The 25444-nt window shown below is 41.9% G+C and overlaps 1 protein-coding gene across 1 annotated transcript in view; it reads left to right on the top strand.

Moving 5' to 3' along the window:
• Positions 1-25182, top strand: part of LOC138973762 (adhesion G-protein coupled receptor G2-like) — a 34197-nt gene extending 9015 nt beyond the window's left edge. Inside the window, exons 4-11 of the mRNA XM_070346476.1 lie at positions 1047-1324; positions 5147-5367; positions 5870-6043; positions 12469-12605; positions 14011-14273; positions 14675-14747; positions 15855-16045; positions 16749-25182. Of these exons, the coding sequence (XP_070202577.1) occupies positions 1047-1324; positions 5147-5367; positions 5870-6043; positions 12469-12605; positions 14011-14273; positions 14675-14747; positions 15855-16045; positions 16749-17011 (1600 nt within the window). The 3' untranslated portion in view covers positions 17012-25182. The remainder of the gene's footprint in view (positions 1-1046; positions 1325-5146; positions 5368-5869; positions 6044-12468; positions 12606-14010; positions 14274-14674; positions 14748-15854; positions 16046-16748) is intronic.
• The last annotated feature ends 262 nt before the right edge of the window (positions 25183-25444 follow it).

Raw genomic sequence — 25444 nt, 5'->3', positions numbered from 1 at the left:
TCTTTCCTACTGAGTCTGTATGTCTCTTTCCTACTGAGTCTCTATGTCTCTTTCCTACTGAGTCTCTATGTCTCTTTCCTACTGAGTCTCTATGTCTCTTTCCTACTGAGTCTGTATGTCTCTTTCCTACTGAGTCTGTATGTCTCTTTCCTACTGAGTCTCTATGACTCTTTCCTACTGAGTCTCTATGTCTCTTTCCTACTGAGTCTCTCTGTCTCTTTCCTACTGAGTACCGGCACGGTGGCCTAGTGGTAAGGCGTCCGCCCTGTGATCGGGAGGTCGTGGGTTCGAACCCCCGGGTCATAACTAAGACTTTAAAATTGGCAATCTAGTGGCTGCTCCGCATGGCGTCTGGCATTATGGGGTTAGTGCTAGGACTGGTTGGTCCGGTGTCAGAATAATGTGACTGGGTGAGACATGAAGCCTGTGCTGCGACTTCTGTCTTGTGTGTGGCGCACGTTATATGTCAAAGCAGCACCGCCCTGATATGGCCCTTCGTGGTCGGCTGGGCGTTAAGCAAACAAACAAACAAACAAACACATTTCCTACTGAGTCTATATGTCTCTTTTCTACTGAGTCTATATTTCTCTTTCCCACTGAGTCTCTATATCACTAACTGCACTAGGTCTCTTCCTACTGAGTCTCTATATCTCTTTCCTACTGAGTCTGTATGTCTCTAACTGCACTATGTATCTTTCCTACTGAGTCTTTATGTCTCTAATTGCACTATGTATCTTTCCTACTGAGTCTTTATGTCTCTAACTGCACAAGGTCGCTTTCCTGCAGAGTCTCTATGTCTCTAATTGCACTATGTATCTTTCCTACTGAGTCAATATGTATCTTTCCAACTGAGTCTTTATGTCTCTAACTGCACTATGTAGGTATCTTTCCTACTGAGTCTTTATGTCTCTAATTGCACTATGTATCTTTCCTACTGAGTCTCTATGTATCTTTCCTACTGAGTCTCTATGTCTCTAACTGCACTATGTATCTTTCCTACTGAGTCTTTATGTCTCTAACTGTACTATATCTTTTTCTAAATTCAGAGTGTTGCAAGCCGTAGAGTCACTTGGGGACAGAGTGTCACTGGGCGACTCAGGCACCGCTCGCATTCAGACCCAAAACACCGTCCTTCTGGCCTGGAAACTGACAACAGTCTCTGACTTGCACGTGCTTGGACTTGAGCTTGCGTTGGACAGCGGCAATGTCACCGAGATCACAGAAGGTCAAGGTTGGGGGAACCGATCAGAGGGCGAGGGAAAATATGACAACACCGACACTGCCATCACGTTGCCTGGCAAGACCTTCCGCAGTATTGCTAAGAGTAAGATATAGTAAAATACAATACAATTAAGAACATGCATTATAATACATAACAAAACCACACAAGTGCGATGCTGTACAAAACACATTACTCTAACATGGAATACAAGACAAAACAAAATAACACATTGTAATATACAAAATTACAATACTATACAGTCGAACCTTCCTCTCCAAGCACCTCTCATGCACGACTTCCTGTCCTGTACGACCACCCAAACATCCCTGACAAGTTTTGTTTTCTTTTAATGTAAATTACCTTTCCATAGCAACAACATGTCTGTGACGACCAGTTTTGAATTTGTCGTTCCCTTTTGAGGTCGTTAGAGACTGGTTCAACTGTACCACAGCACCTAAGATGTTCACGTAACGTCGCAAAACAATGCACTGCAATGCAATCGAATTAACTACCAAATAGCAGGTTGTACAAAACACAATACAATTGAAACTAACGTAATGCGATCGAAAGTAATACATGTACAATGCAAAATCGCCGAAGAACTGTCGCCATGATCGAGAGCCTTTAAATGCAAAGCTAGGAGACTTTCAACTGGGTTCTTCGGTCTCAAAGAAATCCTGTCAGAGAACGCATACACCAGCCAAGGATCATATGGGAGAAAGTTTCTCTCATTTGGCTGGCAAGTAATAGGTTTTGGCTTGCTCCGGTTTCCAGTCAGTGGTAGAAAATCAAGAGAGCTTGTACATGGACAAACGTTTTGATGACTTTGTCCTCAGAGCTTTTCAGGGTCTTCTAGTGGACAAAGGTCGGTTAAAAATCTGGTTACAATCATCCGTTTGAACCAAATCTAAATGTACAGTCCACACCTTGTGACCGGTCCTGCACACGACAGGGCCGGACCCAGGGGGGGGTTCCAGGGGTTCCGGAACCCCACCCCTGGAAAAAGCATGTACCTTGCTTTGAGTGGTTTTTTTTTTTAACTAGTTTTAGCACTAAAACAATGCTGCTCTTAACCCTCAAAACAAGGCCCAGAATGCACCAGATTGCACAGATTTTAACCGCTTTTCAAACATTTTTCGGGGGAGCATGCCCCCGGACCCCCCTAGTTCGCGCGCCTGCTTTGCAGGCGCGCGCTTGTGGCTTCGCCACTTCGCCGATTTGCCCCCCCCCAAAAAAAGGAGGAACCCCCCCCTTACAACTCATTTGGTCCGGCCCTGCACGACATGAGATCTGTCTGCATGCCATAACATTAGCCTTCCCTTTGGATTACAAAACCAACAACAACAAAACAAAACAAGTCACTTTGAGCAAAATTACCACATGTACAAGATAACTGAAAATGTACTCACCAGTACCCGAAACACGAACAATTAACATGGACCGGTTTCGACGATTGTCTTCGTCAGCAAATACAATACTATTACAAGGAGAAACAGCAGAAACAACAAGTCGCGTAAGGCGAAATAACTACATTTAGTCAAGCTGTCGAACTCACGGAATGAAACTGAACGCACTTAATATTTTCACCAAGACAATACAGCTTCGTCAATTGCCGCGAGAAGGAAATTGCTCACCTCTCACATGCAAAACGCAGGTAAATAGACAAGCAAGAATAGCGCGGTAGCGTATTGCGCTAAGAAGGAAAGCGCGCTGTTCTGTATTTTTTACTATCTGAGCTTGTTTTGAATACAACATATAATGTCTATATGTTTTTGGAATCAGGAAATAATAAAGAATAAGATGAAATCGTTTTTGGATCGATTTCATCAATTCTAATTGAAGTACTAATTAATCTATTTTCGTTAATTGTGATCACATTTTAAGAGTAAACATGATATATGTATTTTTTTTAGATTCGGAATTTGATGAAGAATACGATGCAATCAATTTTAAATCTGTTTGCGAGAATATGATTTTAATGACAATTTTAATCAGCAAACTCATCAATTAATTTGTAAACCTCCAAGCTGAAATACAAATACCAAAGTCCGGGCTTCGTCGAAAATTACTTGACCCAAATGTCAACCAATTTGGTTGAAAAATGAGAGCGTGACGGTGCCGCCTCAACTTTTACAAAAAAGCCGGATATGACGTCATCAAAGATATGTATCTACACAATGAAAACAAACGGGTAGAGATATCATACTCAGGAACTCTCATGTCAAGTTTCATGAAGATCGGTCCAGTAGTTTCTCGGAATCGCGTCACACACACACACACACACACACACACACACACACACACACACACACACACACACACACACACACACACACACGTACACACACACACACACACACACACACACACACACATACACCACACCCTCGTCTCGATTCCCCGTCTATGTTAAAACATTAATTTGTCAAAACTTGTCTAAATGTAAACAGGAGATATCAGCAAAGAAGAGGACAGACAGCAAAGCTCGTTGTAACTTTCTGAGCTTGTTTTTCATCCACAAATATCATATGTTTGTTTTCAGCATCAGGAAATGATGAAGAATAAGATGAGATTATTTTTAAATCGATTTCTGAACTTTTAATTTGAGTTAGAATAATCAAATTTCTAATGTTATGAGCTTGTTTTCAATCCAAATATATATAACATATCTATATTTTTGGGAATAAGGAAATAATAAAGAACAATATTACATTATTATTATTACGTCTCGGTTTCAGTTTTAATAAACAATTCTGTATCTTATATTTGAGTTTTTCGTGTTTTAGACATTGATGCATTTAATAGTTTTAACGAGTTGCCTTTTGTTTTATCATTCTGGTGTTTATCTAGATGTGCTGTGTATCTTATAAGAAGTTCTTAAAAGTTCGAAGTTATTTTAGCATATAGGTTTTTTTTATGGTCTTAACAGTTAAACATGTATTACGTTATCATTAAGATTCATGCTTTGTTAGCACTAAGCAGTTGTTTTAATCAGTCTGGTTTTCTCTTGTTTTCATCTTATGAACATTCTAAATGTTAGACTAACTTATTGTCTTGTACAGAAGAACAACTGTGTGAATGGTGCTATACTGAATGAAAGAGTGTGACATGAAGTTCTTGTACATCATTGTAAAGAGTGTGAATGACGTTTTAGTTTAGATGTCAAGCGCTTAGAGCAAGCCTTTTTAACGAAAGTTTTTGATTTAGCGCTATATAAATGTTCTTATTATTATTATTATTATTATTATTTCTAAATACATTTTTAAACATTTGATTTTGATTAGATTTTTTAGATTGTTACTGACCAAACTCAATAATCAATTTGTAAATGCAGTACTAAAGTCCGGGCTTCGTCAAAAATCGCTTGACCAAAATTTCAATCAATTTGATAAAAAAAAAATGAGGGCGTGGCAGTGCCGCCTCAGCTTTCACCAAAAACAGAATATGGCGTCATCAAAGACATTTATCAAAAAAAGAACAATAATGTTCTGGGGATATCATCTGGAAGAAGGTTTGTGTAAAGTTTTATGAAGATCGGTATAGTAGTTTCCTCGAAATCGCTCTACACATACATACACACATACATACATACACACACACACACATACACCACGACCCTCGTCTCGATTCTTTGTCTATGTTAAAACATTTAGTCAAAACTTGGCTAAATTTATAACAAAAATCCCACTTCCTGCTTTATCTGCACAGAGCAAATTTCATTATGAATTAATTTCGTTACTGACAATCATGTCAATATGTTAAATACATCCATACAAACGGAAATCCTGGCAGTTGATTTGGGGTAAGTAAATGAGTCTAAGCATGGCCTTATCTTATTTAAAAGCCGGGACAGAGCTGACATGATGAGCCGATTTGTTTACACAAGAAGGACTGTGTCTGTACAATAATAATCATGTCTTGCAGAATACCCGGGGCGAGACATTCGCATCTCTGCCAGCATCTTCACCGATACTTCACTGTTCCGATCCATTCCAACTAGCGTGACGGATGCTGACTCTCGCCACCGTCACGCAAACCTGAACAGCAAGGCAATCGCTCTCCGGATCACTGTGGACGGCCAGCCTATAACCAACCTTTCAGCCTATGACAAGGGATCCGTGAAAACTGTATTCACCCTTGTTCAGGTAGGCCAACGCTCCATCAGAGCAACAACAAAAACAACAACTTCTACTACTACTACTACTACTACTGCTACTACTACTATTACTACTATAACTACAGCTCTGATACTGATACGACTACTGCTACTACTACTACCACTACTACTACTACTATATCTATGATACCACTACAACTACTATATATATGACACTGATATTACTACTACTACTTGTATTACTACTAATACTACTAACAAGCTTGAATCATGCTTATACTATCATATTCATCCAATCACAGGCTCTTGACAAAAACACGTAGAGGTGTGTATGTGTGTGTGTGTGTGTGTGTGTGTGTGTGTGTGTGTGTGTGTGTGTGTGTGTGTGTGTGTGTGTGTGTGTGTGTGTGTAAACAGTTGACAAAATGTAAATACCAACCCCTACCCTCTTATCTCTTCCCCCTTTCCAGACACATTATTACTTGTTTGATTTATTTAAATGAATTTAGTACTGATTATTTATGTTGTAGTCACTTTCAAAAGACCAAGCAATCCAAAGAGAGCGGAGCAGCAGATGTGTGTTCTGGGATTTCGCACTGCAAGACGGGAAGGGGGCGTGGTCAAAGGAAGGTTGTTACCGTGGCAACACCGTGCCAGGAAAGCTCCTGTGTGAGTGTGATCATCTCACAATCTTCGCTGTTATGGTTAGTATTCGCAGTTAGCATTTGTTTCATGCTTTTATTACTATTATATTTTTTTTGGTACTTATGTTTGTTTCGTTTAACTTCATTGCCAAAGCAAGGCTGTTACTAAATCGACACGGCGCAAGGAAAAGGCGTGTGTGACTGTGATCATCTCACAATATTGCCTGTACTACTCGTCAGTATCGTTTTTGGTATTTGTCATGAGTATAGTGGAAACTTGCTTTTTAGTTTGGTTCACAATCGCAGGTCATCTCTCACTTGTTCTGTAACCCGGACATAAAAGTGAGGCTTACTGACGCCAATTGTCAAGTTGATCAACCTACGTAAGAAGGCTTGGCCCGGGACCACCGCCCCACATGCAAAGTTCAGTGTACCAATGATGGACTGCAGATCTCTTAACTGTACTTTTTGTTTACGCAGGCAAGCCTGAATAGCTGTTTGACATTTGGCTAACTTGTCTAGCGGGAGTCTGATCTCCATTAGCTCGGAATCCAGTTCATAGCCCAGAAAAATCATAATTGTTGCGGCTGAGAATGTTTTCTGTGGAGAAATTGGCACTCCTACCTCTTCAGACATAGCCAGAAAGGCTGAAAGCCCCTGTGAGCACTGTTTTGGAGATTTTTCTAAAATCAAAAAGTCATCGAGCACATGGACCATCTGCCTCAAGGATAATTTCTCTGTTGCCACCCAATGTAGTGCTGTGCTAAGGGTTTCAAAAAGCTGACAACTAGCGCTGCAGCCCATCGGAAGACACCTGTCAAAGAAATACGAGTCGCGCCACTGAATGCCAAACAGATGGTATTGACTTGGGTGCAACGGAATAATTCTAAAGGCATCTGCTATATCTGTTTTAGCCATGAAACAACCTCTTCCCAAAGCTTGCATGTATTGAACGGCATCGTCAATGGTCTGGTACACGACCTGCGTTCGCTCTGCTGGGATGCCGTCATTAATGGAGCTGCCTTCGGGATATGACAAATGGTGAATCATACGAAATTTTCCTTTATCTTTTTTGGGTACAAGGCCTAAAGGTGATACGCGAAATGTAGCAAACGGGGGTTTGTTGAATGGACCTAGCAATCTTCGTAAGGATAGTTCTTTGTTTATTTTGTCGTCCACAACTGTGGGATCGTCCAAGGCTGACTTCAAATTTTTGGGTTTGACATCGGCTAAAGAACCCTTGTAGCCGACGTCGAAACCATCCCTAAAACCTACAACTAATCTGTTAGTGAGATCTGGCCTGTAGCCTTCGAGCCATTTTTGCAATTGTTTACTTTGAACCGGCGTTGGGAGGTTGTCTCACCTTGCTGTTGCCAAAGCTGGTGGCATTGGGAGCCCGATCGAAAGTGTTGGGGTTTGGCGAATTTTGGGAGAATTTTGGGTTTCCCTGTGATAGGGATGGAGCAGTGAGAAGCAGGATGGGCCCCAAGACACCGGTAACATTTGTGTTGGAAGGGGCACGTCAACCCTGCAGGGCATTGCCCCCTTAGGTGGTACTTAAAGCAAGCTCCATGTGGGATCTGCGCTTTTTGCCCTGCGTTGCGCTGCTGTTGTACTTGCTGTTGTGGCTGCTGGGGGTCTAGCACTGCCTTCATATATAATTCCATGTTGATGGAACCCCACTGTGCCTCTTGCATAGCCACTAATTGGCGATAGTTTTCGTCATAGAACAACCAATTTGCCTTCTTATCCGCCAGGGACAGGACGGTTTCCATGTGGTGAGCCAACCCTGGGGAGGCTTGTGGCTTCTGCAGCGTCAGAACCGCTACATACCGGTTCCAAGCTTTTATCCATTGCGCCATGGAGAGACTTGCCTGATTTTGGTTTGGCAGCAATTGCAGAGTGGGAGAACCCTCGCCTAGCCTGAATGAGTTCTGCCCTTTCGATGGTAGCAGGGATTTTAGTTCGACAAATTCCCCCGCCCAAATCTTCTGTTTTATCTTAAGAGGCACCAGTGATGGTAGGCCCAACGCGGCTGATGTAAACCCTCCAGACGTACCTGCTATGTGCTCGGTGACTGCCCCAGTAGCTGCAGCGCAGGCTTGGGTGGCCGGGTCCTCACGACTAGGATCTGCCTGGTCTTCCTGGCTTGGTGTTGCCAGGTCTGCATTGCTCGGTCCTGCCGACTGTTGGGGTTGGGGTGTCCGGCGGGTTGTTGCGGGGTCAGTGTTGGCCGGTCCTGCCATCTGGTGGACCTGGGGCGTCTGGCAGGTGTCTCTGAGCTGAGCCGCAACTGCTGCCTGCGCCACTGCTTCAATTTTCCCATCCAGCGCTTGGATGAGTTGGGCCATCCAAGGAGGTGGTGTCCCTTGTGCCTCTGTAGCCGCTGCCTGTGCTGAGGTTGAAGCTGGAGGATCCCCTGTCGTTGTCTTTGTGTCCCTCTTATTTGCAGGCCTCGTCTGTCTATTCTGGGCTGCAGGTCCAGGGCGGGTAGGCTTGTGTTTAGGCATCTATCCGACAGAGAGAGCATTTTTGATAGTAAGGACTGGCTTACAGCCCATAACCGAGCTTACTGTTTCGTCCCACTGCTGAGTACCAGACTGCATAACAGGCTGCTGGTGCTCAGGCCCTGGAATAAAAGTGGTTAAAATAACCAAGTTGCTGGTGCTCAGGCAACTGGAATAAAAGGGGTTAAAACAAATGCGTAACTTGTGGCTGTGTTTCAAGTGCATACAAAATGGCTGTGTTTCAAGCGCATACAAAATGGCTGTGTTTTAAGCGCATACAAAATGGCTGTGTTTCAAGCGCATACAAAATGGCTGAGTTTCAAGCGCATACAAAATGGCTGTGTTTCAAGCGCATACAAAATGGCTGTGTTTCAAGCGCATACAAAATGGCTGTGTTTCAAGCGCATACAAAATGGCTGTGTTTCAAGCGCATACAAACTGGCTGTGTTTCAAGCGCATACAAAATGGCTGTGTTTCAAGCGCATACAAGATAACTGGAATAAAAGTAGTTAACAACCAGGCTGTTGGCTCGAGCAACTGGAATAAAACTTGAAGTGATTAAAACAACCAGGCTGCTGGTGCGCAGGCAACTGGAATGAAAGTGGTTAAAACCCCAGGCTACTGGCGCATCCAAAATGACAAACCTTGGCTGTGTTTCAAGCGCAGAAACTTGTGGCTGCATTTCCAACGCACCCAAAAACAAACAAATGTGGCTGTGTTTCGAGCCAGAGCAAAACAACATGAGTATGCGTGTCCACCCATATTATTCATCAGATTGCACCTGTGTCATGCATGAACCTGACTCAAGTCGGATAACGCTGCGACCGCAGGCACCCGATGACCGCTGGCTTCCGACGCCGCTGAGCCTCCATCCCCCCTGCAACGCAACACAAAATATCAGGTGTAGCGTGGCCCTGACTAAAATTAGCCGCCACGCAAACGTACCACTCCAGAATTCTGAGTCACCGTGTGACCTCTCGGAAAGTAGGTCGCTGGTCGCCGACCCGTGCTTCTGCGAGAGTCTGGTCACTGCAAACACAGCGCTGGAGACTGTCCGCTTCCAGCCAAACAGGTCACGCTGTCAGCGCGTCTCGTGCACGTATATGATGCTCTTGCTCGCTGCACGCAGGGCTGCCTGCACAGCCAGCTTTAAAGCCCTGTCCAGACTTGAACGCCGTTTTACGCTATATGCGCCGCAGGCCGTTTTGTGCGTCGCGCGGGATTTTGCCGAGTGGTCACACATCGACGACTTTTTTCACAAGGCAGTATCAGTGGAGCGCAAGCGTCAAGGTCACCTGACAGGAAGGTCAACACGCTAGCGGTAATTTGCAAAGATGGCTGCGTACATACAAAACAGTGACAGTTGCATCGACTGCCACGCCGCGAACTTTGCGTCCCTGTTTTTGTATAACTTGGAAAATGCATTCCACAGGGATTCGTGGCTTCTGTATAGATCGATAAGTTCGCCGATCTGTGTCGAAGAGATACTTAGAGTCTACCCACAATCCAACTCGATCTGACGGTTGACGTCATCGCTCTGGTTTTCTCTGATTGGTCAAATTTCCGTCGTTCTATGTCTGTCAGGGAAATTAGAACACGCTCTATTCTTCTGCAGATAACGCTTCGCGATCATAGCCCGCTGCGGCGTGCCGCGCGGGACCGTTTTGAGCATAAGTCAAATGTGGACAGGGTCAGCCTGGAGTGTCTGGACAGGCCTTTATTAGCAGCGCCGATGGCCCGCTTCCCCCAAGCGTTTACTGGCCGCGATCAGAGCGCCCCGTACCGATTTATACATTAGGTAACTGCCCTGTTGAGACAAATGTACGCCGTCGGCCGCAAACAAGCCTCTTTTCTCCTCCTGAAATTGAACCTTGTCATGGCCCAAACCGTAACGTAATGCAAGTCAGCACTGTGTTCTGCCAGCCTGGCGTTAATATCTTGAGCCCAGGCGTGGTAGCGCTGCTTTATTGTGGCCGATAAAGGCCCGTCCAGACACTCCCGGCCGACCCTGTCCACATTTGACTTATGCTCAAAACGGCGCACCGCGTCGTGCTATGATCGCGAAGCGTTATTTGCAGAAGAATAGCGCGTGTTCTAATTTCTATGACACAGACATAGAACGACGGAAATTTGACCAATCAGAGCAAACCAGAGCGATGACGTCAGCTGCTCGCGGCGCGGCAGTCGAATGCAACTGAACCTTCTTGTCAGCTGACCCGCTCCACTGATACCGCGTTGTGAAAAAAATCGTCGATATGTGGCCACTCGGCAAATTCCGCGCGACGCACAAAACGGCCTGCGGCGCATAGAGCGTAAAACGGCGGCCAAGTCTGGACAGGGCTTAAGCCCCGCGATCCTCTGTAATCGGCGGTTGGAATGAAGCGAGGCAGAATGCCACAAAAGACAACTTTTTTTTAACTTTGTAAACCCCATGGAGGAGGCCAGCGAATGCCAGCATCGTCAAGGCAAACTCCTCAGCATCCATAGGTTCTGCAAACCTGAAATCATTTCCCCCAAGTTGTAAGATCACAACGTCAGGTCCAGTGCGAAAAATCTTTCGTAAGTAGTTGGATCCGGCGCCATCTTTTCCAACCAATTGCTGGAGGCTTACCTGCCAACAATGTTAACGTACATTTGGCTATCAAGTTTGAAATCAGGACGCATGCGAGGATCGCATCCCGACTCAATGCATTCCCGCAAACGTCTGCAAATGGAATGACCAAAAACCAATGCTTGTAACATCGTAAAAAACCAACACAGAAATAAAAATGTTCACCAAATCCAAAAACCTGACCTTTAGCTTGCTGGAATATTGCGTAGTGACGCTAGGCTGCTCTGTGCGGGGCACTGGCCGCCGCATCGGTCGGTTCCAGCGGCCCGCTACGAGCCAATCAAAGTAAGGCGCATGCAATCACACAAACTGCCCATCGCCACGCTCGCATGGCGAGAAGTTCTTTTTTTGTTTGGTTTTACCTCATTCTCAGAGCAATGCTGTTTTTGTATCAACGATGCCAGGGAAAGACGTCTTCGACTCACTATGATCATCATATCAAGTTCGCTTTGATGCTCCTCGGTATTGCCTTATTGTCTTCTATATATACGACTCGTGTCTCTCTGTGTGTGTGTGTGTGTGTGTGTGTGTGTGTGTGTGTGTGTGTGTGTGTGTGTGTGTGTGTGTGTGTGTGTGTGTGTGTTCGCGATGCACGGCCAAAGATCTCTATGGATCTGCTTCAAATTTGGTGGGCATATTCAGGTAGACCCCGGACACAACCTGGTCGATGAGAATTTTCAACACGTGCTTTCAGCGCGCAGCGCTGAACCGATTTTGGTTTTTCTGTTCACCTTCCCAGATCCATTCCCAGTAACTTTTCCTTATCTTCTCCAGTGTTTTGCGTTTATCTCCCTTCCTTCGTGTGGCGTCAATCCATATTCCCGTTACTATTTTTAGTCCACAACGCTTTCACCCATATTCCCGTTACTATTTTTAGAAGGTCACTGTCCAGAACTCTTCCTTATCTTCTCCGGTGTTTTGCGCGTTTATCTCCCTTCCTTCGTGCGCCGGCGAAGCAAGTCGTGCGCAGCCGGGTATTCGGCTCTACATCTTCCCGGCGAAGCCGGTACCCGGCGAAGCGGGTAATCATCTAGTTTAAGATATAGGCGTTGTCTTTTTTTTCTTAATTGTTTACTTGTTCGCTTAGCTTTTTTTGTAAGAGGCCAGTTGCTTCTACAGCTTTAAGATGTCGCGGAAATGCATGTGTGAGCGTGATCATCTTTCCAACAATGCTGTGGTACTGGTCACAATCGCTTTTGGCACTAGTACTTTATGGGACACGATGCAAGACTGTCTGGCAAATATTTGTTTCTTTCGTGAAATTTAGATTTAAAAACAAATCATGGTTAACATCCTCAGTGGCAACCGTGGTCAGTTAGTGACATGTTTTGTTTAATACCTATTTGTTGTTTTCTCGTTGGTTTCAGGACCCATACGGACAGAAAACCAGGAAAGAAAAGATAGCACCGTTTTACGAGTCAGCCCTCTCGTTCATCTCTGTGTGTGGTCTTAGTCTGTCCATTGCTGGTCTCTCCGTCACTGTCATCTCCTTCATTGCTATTAAGTGAGTGTGATCAAGTTCATTGTTATCAAGTAAGTGTGATCATGGAGTTTGCTAGATTTCGCTTTAGGGCAGGAGCTACCTTCAAATACACCGTTTTTCTCTTCCAAGTCATTTGACCACAGCATTCATGAAACAGAACTGTGCTTCAATGTATGTAGAGTAATAGTATATGATCAAAAACAAAATGTTTTATATTGACTTAGTAAAAATTATTAAATGAAAAATAAGCAAAGCAATGATCTAAACATGTTAGTTCACGGATGACATGATGATTTCAAAACTATTCATCGCAATGATCTGAACTTTTGCAGAATTGTTTTAGACATTCTGATAGATGTTTTGTTCCAGAGGATTTTCTCTTGGAAAAACAGTTAATACACATTTTCCAGTTTTCATAAATGTTTTACCCACAAAGTCAACATTTGTATCTCTTTAACTGTTTTTCCTAGAGAAAATCGTCTGGAACAAAACATCTATCGGACTGTCTAAAACAATTCTGCAAGAGTTCAAATCATTTTGATAAATAGTGTTGAACTAATCTTGTCATCCGTGAACTAACATGCTTCGATTCAACGCTTTGCTTATTTTTTATTTGATAATTTTTTGTTTAAGTCAATCTAAGAGCAATTTTTTTGGGGGACCATATACTATCATTCTACGTACATTGAAGCAAATGCACACCAAATGTTAATACAAACAATTATGTTTTATAAATGTTCTGGTCAAATGAATTATAAGAGAAAAACGGTGTATTTGAAGGTAGCTCCTGCCCTTAATTTGAAGATTTGCGAAAAATGGCCACTGCAGTTTCGGCAAATTTATGGACTTGTTCGCTCATTCCAATGTCTCATTCAATCGTATCTCATCCATACGTCTCATCCCATATCGTCTCATCCTATCTCGTCTCATCCATATCGTCTCATCCCATCTCGTCTCATCCATATCGTCTCATCAATACGTCTCATCCCATATCGTCTCATCTTATCTCGTCTCATCCATATCGTCTCATCAATACGTCTCATCCCATATTGTCTCATCCTATCTCGTCTCATCCTATCTCGTCTCATCAATACGTCTCATCTCATATTGTCTCATCCTATCTCGTCTCATCCATATCGTCTCATCCTATCTCGTTTCATCCCTATCGTCTCATCCCATTTGTCTCATCCATCTCGTCTCATCCATATCGTCTCATCAATACGTTTCATCCCATATTGTCTCATCCATATCGTCTCATCCATATCGTCTCATCCATAGGCCTACGTCTCATCCCATCTTAATTGTCTCATCTATATCGCGTCATACCATCTCGTCTCATCTCTTCTGTCTGTTGAGGGATAAAAAGTCAGGTGTTTATAATACCCAAACTGGGGGGATACACTCAGACCACCGTTTCTGTTCACAGGAAGTTACATAGCAGTCACCCCCAGCAGACCTTGTTCAACTTGGCGCTGGCCCAGCTTCTTACATGGGTCACGTTCCTGGCGGGATTCTCGCGAGATCATGGTCATGTGAGCTGTGTCTTGGTGGCAGCACTGCTGCACTATTTGATCCTGGTGTCTTTCATGTGGATGGTGATAGAGGGCATCCTGCAGTATCTGCTCCTGGTCAAAGTCATGGTTAGGAGATTCAGCAGATACATGTTGAAAACGGCCCTACCGGCCTGGGGTACGTTATCAGGTGTTATTGTTGCTGTTGTGCGGTTTGTGTGCGTGTGTGTTAGTGTGTGTTTCTTTCGTGTGTGGGTGTGGATTTTTTGCAGATACCACCTGAAAATCGCTTGGTCTTCCTCGGGTAGGTCTCTCTTTCTTCTCATCTTGAGGGACAGACAGACAAACAACAGACAGGCAGACAAAGATGGAGCTAGCGAGAAAAAGATGAAATTGTCAATGATGAATGTTAGGTCCAAACACTGAATGATAAACTGATCGCTTCCTACATTTCAAAATTGATAATGTCTTTACAAATACATGATTTTTTCTTTGAATCATGTGTTCCTTTCTGTTCACCAATAACTCTTATTTTGTTTACAAAATGCTATTTTATAATTTATGTTAACCTATGCGCAGGTCTTCCTCTGGTTCCAGTGATCATCATATTGTCCATTGATGTCAACCTCTACAATGGTGGGGAACACTATTAGTAAGTTATGTCTTTGTTCGTTTGAAAACTTACCAAGTCCTGCGTGTGTGTAAGGGGGGGATGCATGGGGGGCAAGCTATTTGTCATGTAACCATGTGGAAAATAGTAACATGTCATTTTTGAGACGAAAATAGTCATTTATGCTTTTTTTAATAGAGCAAAAGAGTTAGATATATTTAGTAACATATGCCATGTTTCATGGCAAAATAGTTCGGGATAGCAAAATTCCTGATATAACTGAACACAAAAAAAGATTAGGAATTTGTTTTCTGTTGTATAGCCCAGATGTGAAATAGCTGTGTTTTGGTCAGAAATACATGTATTTGGAAATATGCCTGCAGCCGATATGGAATAAGTGTAAAACTGCACGGAGTAGCCCCTTCAAATTATACAGGGCAATGACAAAATCTCTCTTCTGTATGTACACCATAGCGTAGAGCAAACAAAACCTGAGAATAAAAGTTGTTTTGTTTTTTCCCGTTCCATTTGTGTGAACGTTCATCACGCCACAAAGACACATGTTGCATGTCTGTTTAGCAAGTGATTGTGCCACCGCATCTGTGCCAAGTTACAGAAACATTCTTCAACGGGCTGAAAGGTTATATCTATGTTAAGGAAGGTAACGAGAGCTGTCCCCGGCGTCGTTCGCTTAATTCTATTTGAAGGTCACTTAACCATGATTTTTTTCTCAGACTTTCTTTTCATAACCTCTGTAAATGAATTCCCATTTTAAGACTGCCTCCATTAAAAGACCAGGTTTTTGCAGCTTTATGGAGGTCTTCTTCTTCTTCTTCTTCTTCTTCTTCTTCTTCTTCTTCTTCTTCTTCTTCTTCTTCTTCTTCTTCTTCTTCTTCTTCAGCGTTCCAGAATTTTTCTGGTTACGTGTGAGCTCGTTTGCCCATTTGGGTTCCCCACACTATACTCTGAGAGCATAGTCAGCTCACTCCGCTTTCGTTGAGTAGGCATGCTGGGTATTTTCGTGTTTCCATAACCCACCGAACTCTGACATGGATTACAGGATCTTTTCCGTGCGCACTTGGTCTTGTGCTTGCGTGTAGGTCTTCAAATGGGAGTTCCATTGCATTATCTGAATTTTCTGATTCAAAGCTGCTGGATGTCTCGCACGCCGTTCTACTACGCCGCCTTCCTGGCCCCTATCATCATCATGCTCGGCACCAACATCGTTCTGTACGTCCTCGTCGTCGTCAGCATCTGTCGACGGCGTGACATGTCCCGTGGTGGCACCAGCTACAACGCCATCAGCATCCGCGCTTCTATCGGCTGCTTCGTCGTGCTGGGTGAGGAATGAACGGGGCAGAAGGGGGAGCTGGGATGGGGGAGGGGGGGGATTAGGGTCAGAGATTGATTTGCAAATATTGATATGCTACCTGTTGAAACCTCTTGGTCATTCCTGGGGACGGGTGGTGACGCTCTCTAGTTGACATTCTCTGTCGCCTCGCTCTTTCGGAATTAATTCAAATTGGCTTTGAATGATTGTGTAATACAATTTCTAAAGTGGTCCTAACATGTCTGTTACTTTATATAAATATATCTTTAATTGCATTACACCTTTCTCCAACAAAATAATATTTGGTTTTAATGTATTGTTTGTTAGTGTGTTAATTTTTTTACTTAAAATGGAAGTCTATAATTTGTAATAGTTAGCAGGATGCTGTAGCTTTGTGGAGGACAACTTTACATTTCCTTCCTGTGTAGTAAAGTAATAATGTGAACCAGCACTAAGAGGAGATATTAGGGCATCCGTCCACTATAAAACACACAGTACAAAATACAGCTTAGCTATGCAAAGTGGACAATTTGGGATGGATTAATTGTGTAAATGCAACCTAAACTTAAGCCCAGACAGCTGATGGTTTAAATAATTATTTACATGGGAAATTAAGTTATTTTTAGATAATTATATACTTGTAAATGAATAATGCACCTGCTCTTGTTGTTATTGTTGTAATGTTGTCGTATTACTTATGTTTTCTACGACAGGTCTGAATTGGGTCTTTGCCTTCTTTGCCATCAATGACGCGCGCCTGGTGTTCCAGTATTTGTTCACCTGCACCACCGCCTTTCAGGGGTTTCTCATCTTCGCCATTTTCACTGCACGTGACCCTGCCGTGCGCCAGTTCTGGCTGGACCTGATCTGCAAATGCAAGCAAGCTAGGAGAGCGTCACGTGGGCCGCTTCCACTGATACAGTCTGCTCCCAGTATGCCAGAGACGAAAGAAACCAGCTTCAATCGCTCCAAGTGAAATGCGGAATATTTCACCCTAAACTGGCAAAGTCGCCATATAATTACTGCTTGGTGGGATTATGATGAAAAAAAGTTATGGATGCCATAACATAATTGCTTGGTGAAATGCGGTCTATTTCGCCCTAAACTGGCAAAGTCACCATAGAATTACTGCTTGGTAGGATTATGATGAAAAAAAAGTTATGGACTGTCTTGTATAAAGAATAGACCCCGTTATTGCTGATAACACGGTCAGATTATATTGCAATAACATAATTGCTTGGTGAAATGCGGTCTATTTCGCCCTAAACGGGCAAAGTCGCCATAGAATTATTGCTTGGAAGGATTATGATGACAAAAAGTAACGGATTGTCTGGTATAAAGAATAGACCCCGTTATTGCTGATTATAATGTCAGATTATATTGCCATAATATAATTGCTTCGCTGGATTTTGGTGAAAAAGTAACACAGTGCCTTGTATTAAGAATGTGCCCTTTATTTCTGATTGAACTGTCAGTATTGCTGTAGCTTCAAGGTCCAGACCATGCTGTTTTAGCGTCAAAAACGCTTCGAATCGTGTTCCTGCGCGACCGAACACTTCCCGATGTTTGCAGTTAGTTAGAAAACCACTTTCTTACCGTCTTCAACAATGTTTGGTTTACTTCGGAATCTTGTAAGGCCGTAATCCGACGAATTTTGTGACCGAAGCGACGGATTTCTTCTCCAAAACGACCCGCCATTGTGCCGCGTGATCTTCGCGAGACTGGCTTATGAATAAATTATCCGTGACGTCACACAGTGTGAAGATGCCGTTTACCAACATGGCAACAAGCGTGACTGCAGACGAAATTGAACCGTACATGTTCGAACTACCAGTTTCTCTCCTCGAATCAAGCATGAAAGATGAGGAGCGGAGGCCACTTCCAGCAGTAGTGAAAAGACAGTGACGATGAAAATTGCGACTCTGTTTGTCTCAGCGATCAAAGGTAAACACGCCCGCTCTCTGTGCTGAACTTATCGTCTGCTTTCGAGTCTGTGCTATTTTTTCACTCTCGCCTTGTCAACGCACTCGCGAATAAGTGGGATATTGTTTAAGTGTTCATGCATTGCATTCACGAGTAAAAGAACAACAGCTCATCGCAGTTTTAACTGTTCTTGATTATTTCAGAGACTGGTGTCAGAGTGGCCACTGTACCTGTTGTATTGTGTGGGAGGGGCAGATTTGAGAGAGAGGTACATTGTAGAATGAAAACTTGCAGGGGAGCAAGAATGCATCACCAGCCACGAAGGTGTACATACAACTTTTTTTGAGGTGCCTATATTTGTTTGATTTTTAAATGTATGTATTTGTTGTTGTTTTTAAAGGCTATCAAGAAAACTGTTGTCATTTAAATGTGACACTCAGTCAAATATAGTTTCACACACACACAAGATTAACTCACTTGCATGCCCACAGAAGAAGTTTGCTCTTCACATTGTTCTGTTGTTGTTGTTTTTATAATGTAATCATTGTAACATCAACACTCAGTAATAACCAATATTACAACACAATCACTTTTTCATCAGAACTCACTCACATACTACATGTATTAAACCCTGGTTTATGGACACTTGCATTTGTACTTTGCATGGGAAAGCAGCCTGAATTTTAGGTGAACTTTAATAAAAGAAGATTTATATGTATGTTGCTCTAGATGCATGTTTTAATAAATAATAATGACATTCAGGAAAGTAAAAGGACTGTTGAAGTTTGCTGTTGTAAAATGTCTGATGATTAGGGTTTTGTTGCACATTTAGTGAATTGACTGTACCAATTGCTGTTATTATTTACACCCAATCAGTGCATCCACATGATATTATGTAGCTTAAATTAAAGAAAATGTTTTGATGTGTTCAGAACATACTGACAAGTTGCACACTCACTGACTTTCCGAAAGAACAGGAAAGTTCTTCCTGCCTGTCTGGTCGCTGCCATCAGAGACCTCTTTCTGTCACAGAGCTACACAGGCTTCAAATGTATGTAAGATAAATAAAAGGTACATTACAACTCTCAACTGCGGGGTGTGTGTGTGGGGGGGGGGATGTGCATAACCATTGCATACTTAAGGTCGGCTTAAACTGCAAACAGAAATGTGGAGCTTGCGTAACAATTCTTGCTTTGTCAGATTTGGAGATAGGCAGCCTCAGTCTATATAGTTGGTCGCCAGTTGGGGCGTCCTGCTTGGTGACAACTTGAGCTTTGTCAACTGGTCTAGCTGTAGCAGTCAAAGTCTGGGCACTGTTGCATTGTAGTCTTGCTGTGTATGCAGAGCTTTGTTGTAGCTGCCATAGGCCAGTGTTGCCATAGGCCAGTGTTAGGATCACCACCCCCTCAAACAGCTCGTTCAGTTAACCTGATGCCTGTTTTAGACAGAAAAAAAGTTACCACAATCAGCAGAACTTTCACTGGAGAATGGGCATAATTCTTTCATACTTTTCTTTCTCATAGCTTTTTTTGGTTTTTATAATCTCTTCATTACACTAAATAACATCCATCTTAAGACCTATTTTGAGCCTTAATTTAAGTTGACTAGTAATGATATTAATCATAATGTATTTATTTTTATAATGTACAAACTAGAGTATGTATGTGGATATGTGTGTGATGGTGCTGGTATGGATATGTGTGGTTTGGGTTATGTGTGTACTGATGTGTACATTTTATGTGTTTTGTATGTTTTGCGAGTGCGATTTTATGTGATGTTATTCTGTACACCAGCCAAAACAAAATGTCTGGTATATTAGATAATAAACGCACCTTTAAATTTATTAGCGACTACACCCCGTCACCCTCCAGTCCCCCTCCCCCCCATTACACCCTACACTTTTAACATTGTATAAAAAATCATGTCCCAATATAGGTCCCTAGTTACCTGGGAGGACGTTAAGCTCTATAATCAACATCAACAACGTATTGAATTGAATTGAAAAGCTGGGGTTAGGAGGTAACTTCTTGAATTAAAGTGTTTTTTTCTCAGGTGCATGTAGTTTTTTATTTGCTTGAAATCATGGTGTATTCTGGTTGTAAGAGAAGAGTCAATTTCCTTGTAAGCCTGCAAAATTAAGATTTGTCATTTTTGAAGTACACAAGTTTTTGTAAGAGTCCAAAATAGTCCAGGATAAGGAGGAAAAACATAGGGTGGGTGAGGAAATCTGAAACATTGCATAGTTTTGTTTTGCCTATGTAGACACAAAAAGTACTTAGAGCACTCCCCCCCCCCCCCCCCCCAAGAGAGCATAGCTTAGTTTTAATTATTTTAAATTTAATGCCACTGTTAGCAAGAGGAGTACTACAGACAGCAATCAAACAGTGGATTTTTTCTGTTAACATTGTTATTTCTGTTTAGGTGTTTCAGTAGTTTTCTATGCGGATAAATCATGCTGCATGATCACTAGAAACAATCCAGCTCTGTAGCATGCAAGTTTTTAAAGGTTTTTTTCCCATGACTGTTACTCTGAGAGAAAAAAAAAACCACAGAGATAAAGTTGAACTGGCAGTTTGACTGAAGCAGTGGTAATAACACAGAGTTGTGCTCTTCCTACAATCAATGTTTTGATGTGGATGATGATGTCCGAACATGTACTTGGTTGTATTATTTTGCTAGACTATTTGTTTCTGTTAGATATATCTGCTCACATGATTGTTGTTCATAATTTGACATTACATTTACTGCTGATCAAAATGTATTGTTGGAATAGGTCTGCTTAATATTCTGACTGCAGTTTTGTAATAAAATCAAAGAACACAGATGTTTTAAGTATCAAAGTGCTTTTCACACACACACACACACACACACACACACACACACACACACACACACACACACACACACACTATGAGTATGACTGCAAACATGAATTTGTACTTGTATTAATTATAATTACTGTATTACAGAACCTGATCTGAAAAAAAGGACAACAGCAAATTATTCATGCAAGCTTGCTGTATTAACGATTTCTTTATCCATTTAATACAACACTGAATTAAAAGATAACAACGTGTGTGTGTTTGTGTGAATGTCTATGTGTATATGGACGGACACTGATTAAACCTGAGACTCATCGATTACCCAGGTGAGTGTAAAAGAGGGAGAGAGAGAGGGAACTTTAAGGTGGGTGCATGGGGACGGACATGTAGTAACAGATATATGTTTTAATCTGTAATCTTAACACATGTGCTTAAAATTAGGAACAGATGCCATTCCACTACAAATACTGTCAGTCTGACAAAAACGCCCAGTGACACTGAACCCCTATCCCTTACAGAACACATTCAGTATACATGTACTCACTTCCTTTCGTCTGCGTTTAGTGAAAGCAGATCGTTCTGATGACATTGGTATCCGGTTTCTGACCTCCTGTGAGTGGTCAACAATTGTCGGAACTGGAACTGCGTCAGGCAACAGCTGTTTTGTGTGTGCCAGGTTTTCTTGCCGGCTTAACTGCGTTCACATTGGAAGAAAGTGTCGCGAAACACAGCACATCGTGTTGGCCGTTTCCAGTTAATCAGTCTTGCTGCAGAAGTTGTAAGCCCATCGGAAAAAGGTGACAACTGATGCCTGAACCTTTTTTCTATACTTCATAGCTATCAGCAGCCGTGCGCATTCCTTCGGCGTGTTGTTGATGCTCGATGTAGGCAAACGCCCACTTGAGCCTAAGCCGGCTGTACACGAAATGACGTCACTACCGGTTCTCGTCTACTGGCGGCCATTTCGAAGTCTCGTTTAGCAGACGAATTTGGCGGAACGTTTTTAATTAAATCACAATGATAAAGCTACGAATCGGTGAATTTCTTTACATTTTTGGAATCTTTAGGTGCATTTCTCTAACCTTCAGTCATCGGTTAGTGGTTCTAATAACCTTTAAAACAGCGTGGTCTGGTCCTTTCATTGCTTGGTGGGGTAGCGTTAAAAAAAGTAACAGACTTTCTTGCTTAGAGGATAGACTCTTCATTAATGCATTAACTGTCAGTATTGTCATAACATCATTTATCCAAGGAATGTTTTGTATATATAGATACATTCATAGACCTTTTATTTCTGCATTACTGTCATTATTGTCATACCATCATTCCTTCAACGACTGTCTTGTATGGATAATAATGATACCCTTTATTTCTGCCTAATGTGCACATTAGAGCTCGTCATTCACAGTTACTCCATGTTTGCTTTGCTCCACTGACTAATGGACACGTTTGTTTTACTACTTACCACATTGATTTGAAAAGGTGCATCTTCCACAGCCTATGTTATGCCCAAATGATTTATTTTCGTGTTGTTGTTGTTGTTTTGGGGATATATGTGGATTAGTGGGTTTAAAAATATGTGTAGACGTTTGCGCATCATGAAATGCCAACTTAAGAGTGTGATCAAATCCTAATGTCACAGCCAGTATACTTACGCATTTGGGCGCAAATAGACGTACTGATGAATAAAACAAAAACCCACAAAAACAACTACAACCTGACCGCCAAAAAAGTGTGCACCGGACAAACCCGCTTAAAAGAAGCTCGCTTATAAGAAAGCTCCCTGATCAGAAATTTAAAAACAAGCCCCCGACGAAGGTCTTCTTTGCACAGACTTGCAAAAGCTTGGGTATAACAATCTTGCCCAAGAGAAAGGTAGCGTATTGGAAGTTCCCTTTGAAAGTAAAAGTATGATATGAATGGCTAATTTTGAAATGATGGTACACACACAAGATGGTTTATTTCAACACAATCATATTCAATATTTCTCTTGTAATCTTTTAGTAATAATATAATTGCACTGTAAAATGAAGTCATGCTCCCCACTGAAATAAAGACTCCCAGATTGCTGCGTTAATCTCTGGTGTTCATACCATACTGGGTGCATACAGAAGGTTGAGACACTTGTTTATTACACCTCACACCACTTGAAACGCAGCAAACTAACAGCACACCCACCACGATTACAAAAGGTAGACAAGTTCCCATTCCACCAGTAATGGTCATCTTATTCTTGTAATAAGTGAAGAAGAGATCCTTGCAGGGTGACGGCACTCCCACCGCCATTACAAATGCTAGACCAGTTTCCACTCCACCAACAATGCCCACGTTATTATTTGACCAATTAACTGATGCATACTTCCTAACAGGGTGATAGCACACTCACCACCATTACACACACACACACACACACACACACACACGCGCGCGCGCGCGCGAGGGCGCGGCGCAAACCCTCAGCACAGTTAATGTTCAAGTAAACAGTAGAAGTAATTCAAAGAAAAGTACAGTTCTCATTTTCAGTTATATATGCCGGTATCATATCGTAATGTTATTCGTCAAGACTTATGAATAGAATAAATAAATGCATCAGCGGAAACATTGCCGCTAAAATTTGGCAAAGAGACATACGTAAAACCACTGTTCATAAACATTTGGGCGTACGTTTTTCTGCAAAATGACTGTAAATGGAACCATCATGTACACTGGTGACTCTATAGTTGTTAAACTGCGTATTTTAGTTGCATGTTTGCCTTCGTATATATACCGACTCAGTCGCAAGGCACTAGAAATTATGTATACGTCTTTTATTCTTCCTCATGTTCATTTTGCAGATGTTATATTGGATTTTTGCAATGCGATTAGAACTATACCGAGAGGCATAAATTCCGCAAACTGAACTTTAAAAAATCACAAAAAATCAACTCAGTGGTGAATGTTTTCAATGTTTGAATATTTTATTTATTGGCCATTTTAGTGTTTATAAACCTTCGCTTTATTGATTTTGAATAGAACATCATGAAATGACAATTTTTCAAAAAAAGTGACTGAGTCCAAGCGCAATGATTTCGGAAAACGTTCAGTGTTCATCACGTTCAATGCTTTGGCCAGCTCTAAGCATCCCAATCGCTTGCTGTCTCTCTCCTTCATCAAGTCGTGGCATGATTGCGATATCTGATACAGCCAAACAGCCAGTTGCATTTTATAGGGCCACACACTATCTTTTTTACGTTATTGTCTCCCGTTCAGCCCATTGTCTTTATTAGCACAGTGAGCTGTGGCTGGATCAGCAATACTGCAAAGCGCACGCTGACAGCGTGAAACATTTGCTCCGACACTTAAGATGTCAACTACAAATTACAAGTTCAATCTGATTTTCGTTTGAGAGCAAAATCGTTCAATGCACTATTTGCAGAATTTATGCCTTTCAGTATATTATCGGAGCTGTTCGGGGCAAAAGCCATCATACACTTATAATGAGACATGTTTTACAACACTGCAAGAACGGCGCAGAAGACACAAATTAATTGTTTATTTTTAACTAGTTAATGGTCTAGCGCCAGTGTATTTCCTTCATTATTAACCACCTCTCATTTCAACACTTTCCGTATCACCGACACAAACTATATGATAGGCAAATTTCTCGCTGTAGAACTGAATTATATAAGCATTCCTTCTTTCCTTCTACAACATCTCTATGGAATGAATTACCTGATCATATAAAACAAACAAATTCAATTATTTGTTTTAAAAGATTTGTGTCCAGAGATGACCCTGTAATTACCCCGTATGTCTACTATAAAGATCGAACAGCTGAAATCATTTACTGTAAATTCCGATTAGAGATTAGTGATTTAAATGCATATATGTTTAAAACACATTTGACAAATGATATTTCTTGCAGGTGTGATTTTCATGTTGAAAATGGTAAACACTTTTTATTTGACTGTCCATTGTATACGAATTTTAGAGCTACCACTATGAATATTTTACCAGATATTATTGTTTTTGTGCTGTGTACGGTAATAGCGATACGTCTTTGGCTGAAAACATAGCGTTGTTTCATCAGATTCAAAAATTCATATTAGACAGCTAACGTTTGAGTTAATACCATTATGTTTAGTCATTTTGTTATTAGAGCATTGAATTAATCTATAGTGGATGCTCTCTCTCTCTCTCTCTCCCTTTACTTAATTGTCAATGTTTTGTGTTTCCTGTACCATTGTTGCTATAGTTTTCGTTGTTGTTTTCATTGGTTTAAATATTCTGGATTTACATTATCGTCCGCCACATTACTCGTTTGTTTCTAAGAGCACATGTATCAGTGTATTTTGTTATGCTCCTTTATTATGACATACTATTATGGCTTTGTGCTTATGCAAATGAATAAAAACTGTTTAAACCAAATGCATCAGCTCGACTTTCTGATCTTGCGCGTTTGTGTGTGTTTGTGTGTGTGTGTGTGTGTGTGTGTGTGTGTGTGTGTGTGTGTGTGTACATGTGTATGTGTTTGTGCGTGTGTTGTTCTCGACGGTTGTTTTGCCTGTAGCGTACATGTACAACCAACCACACACACAACCTCACAGAGACGCACACACATACACACACAAACACATACAAACACATACAAACACACACACACACACACACACACACACACACACACA

Source organism: Littorina saxatilis, linkage group LG8, assembly GCF_037325665.1.
Source record: "Littorina saxatilis isolate snail1 linkage group LG8, US_GU_Lsax_2.0, whole genome shotgun sequence".
In the NCBI taxonomy this organism is placed as follows: domain Eukaryota; kingdom Metazoa; phylum Mollusca; class Gastropoda; order Littorinimorpha; family Littorinidae; genus Littorina; species Littorina saxatilis.
Note: the sequence above shows the minus strand (reverse complement) of the source record. Positions and strands in the feature narration are given on the sequence as shown.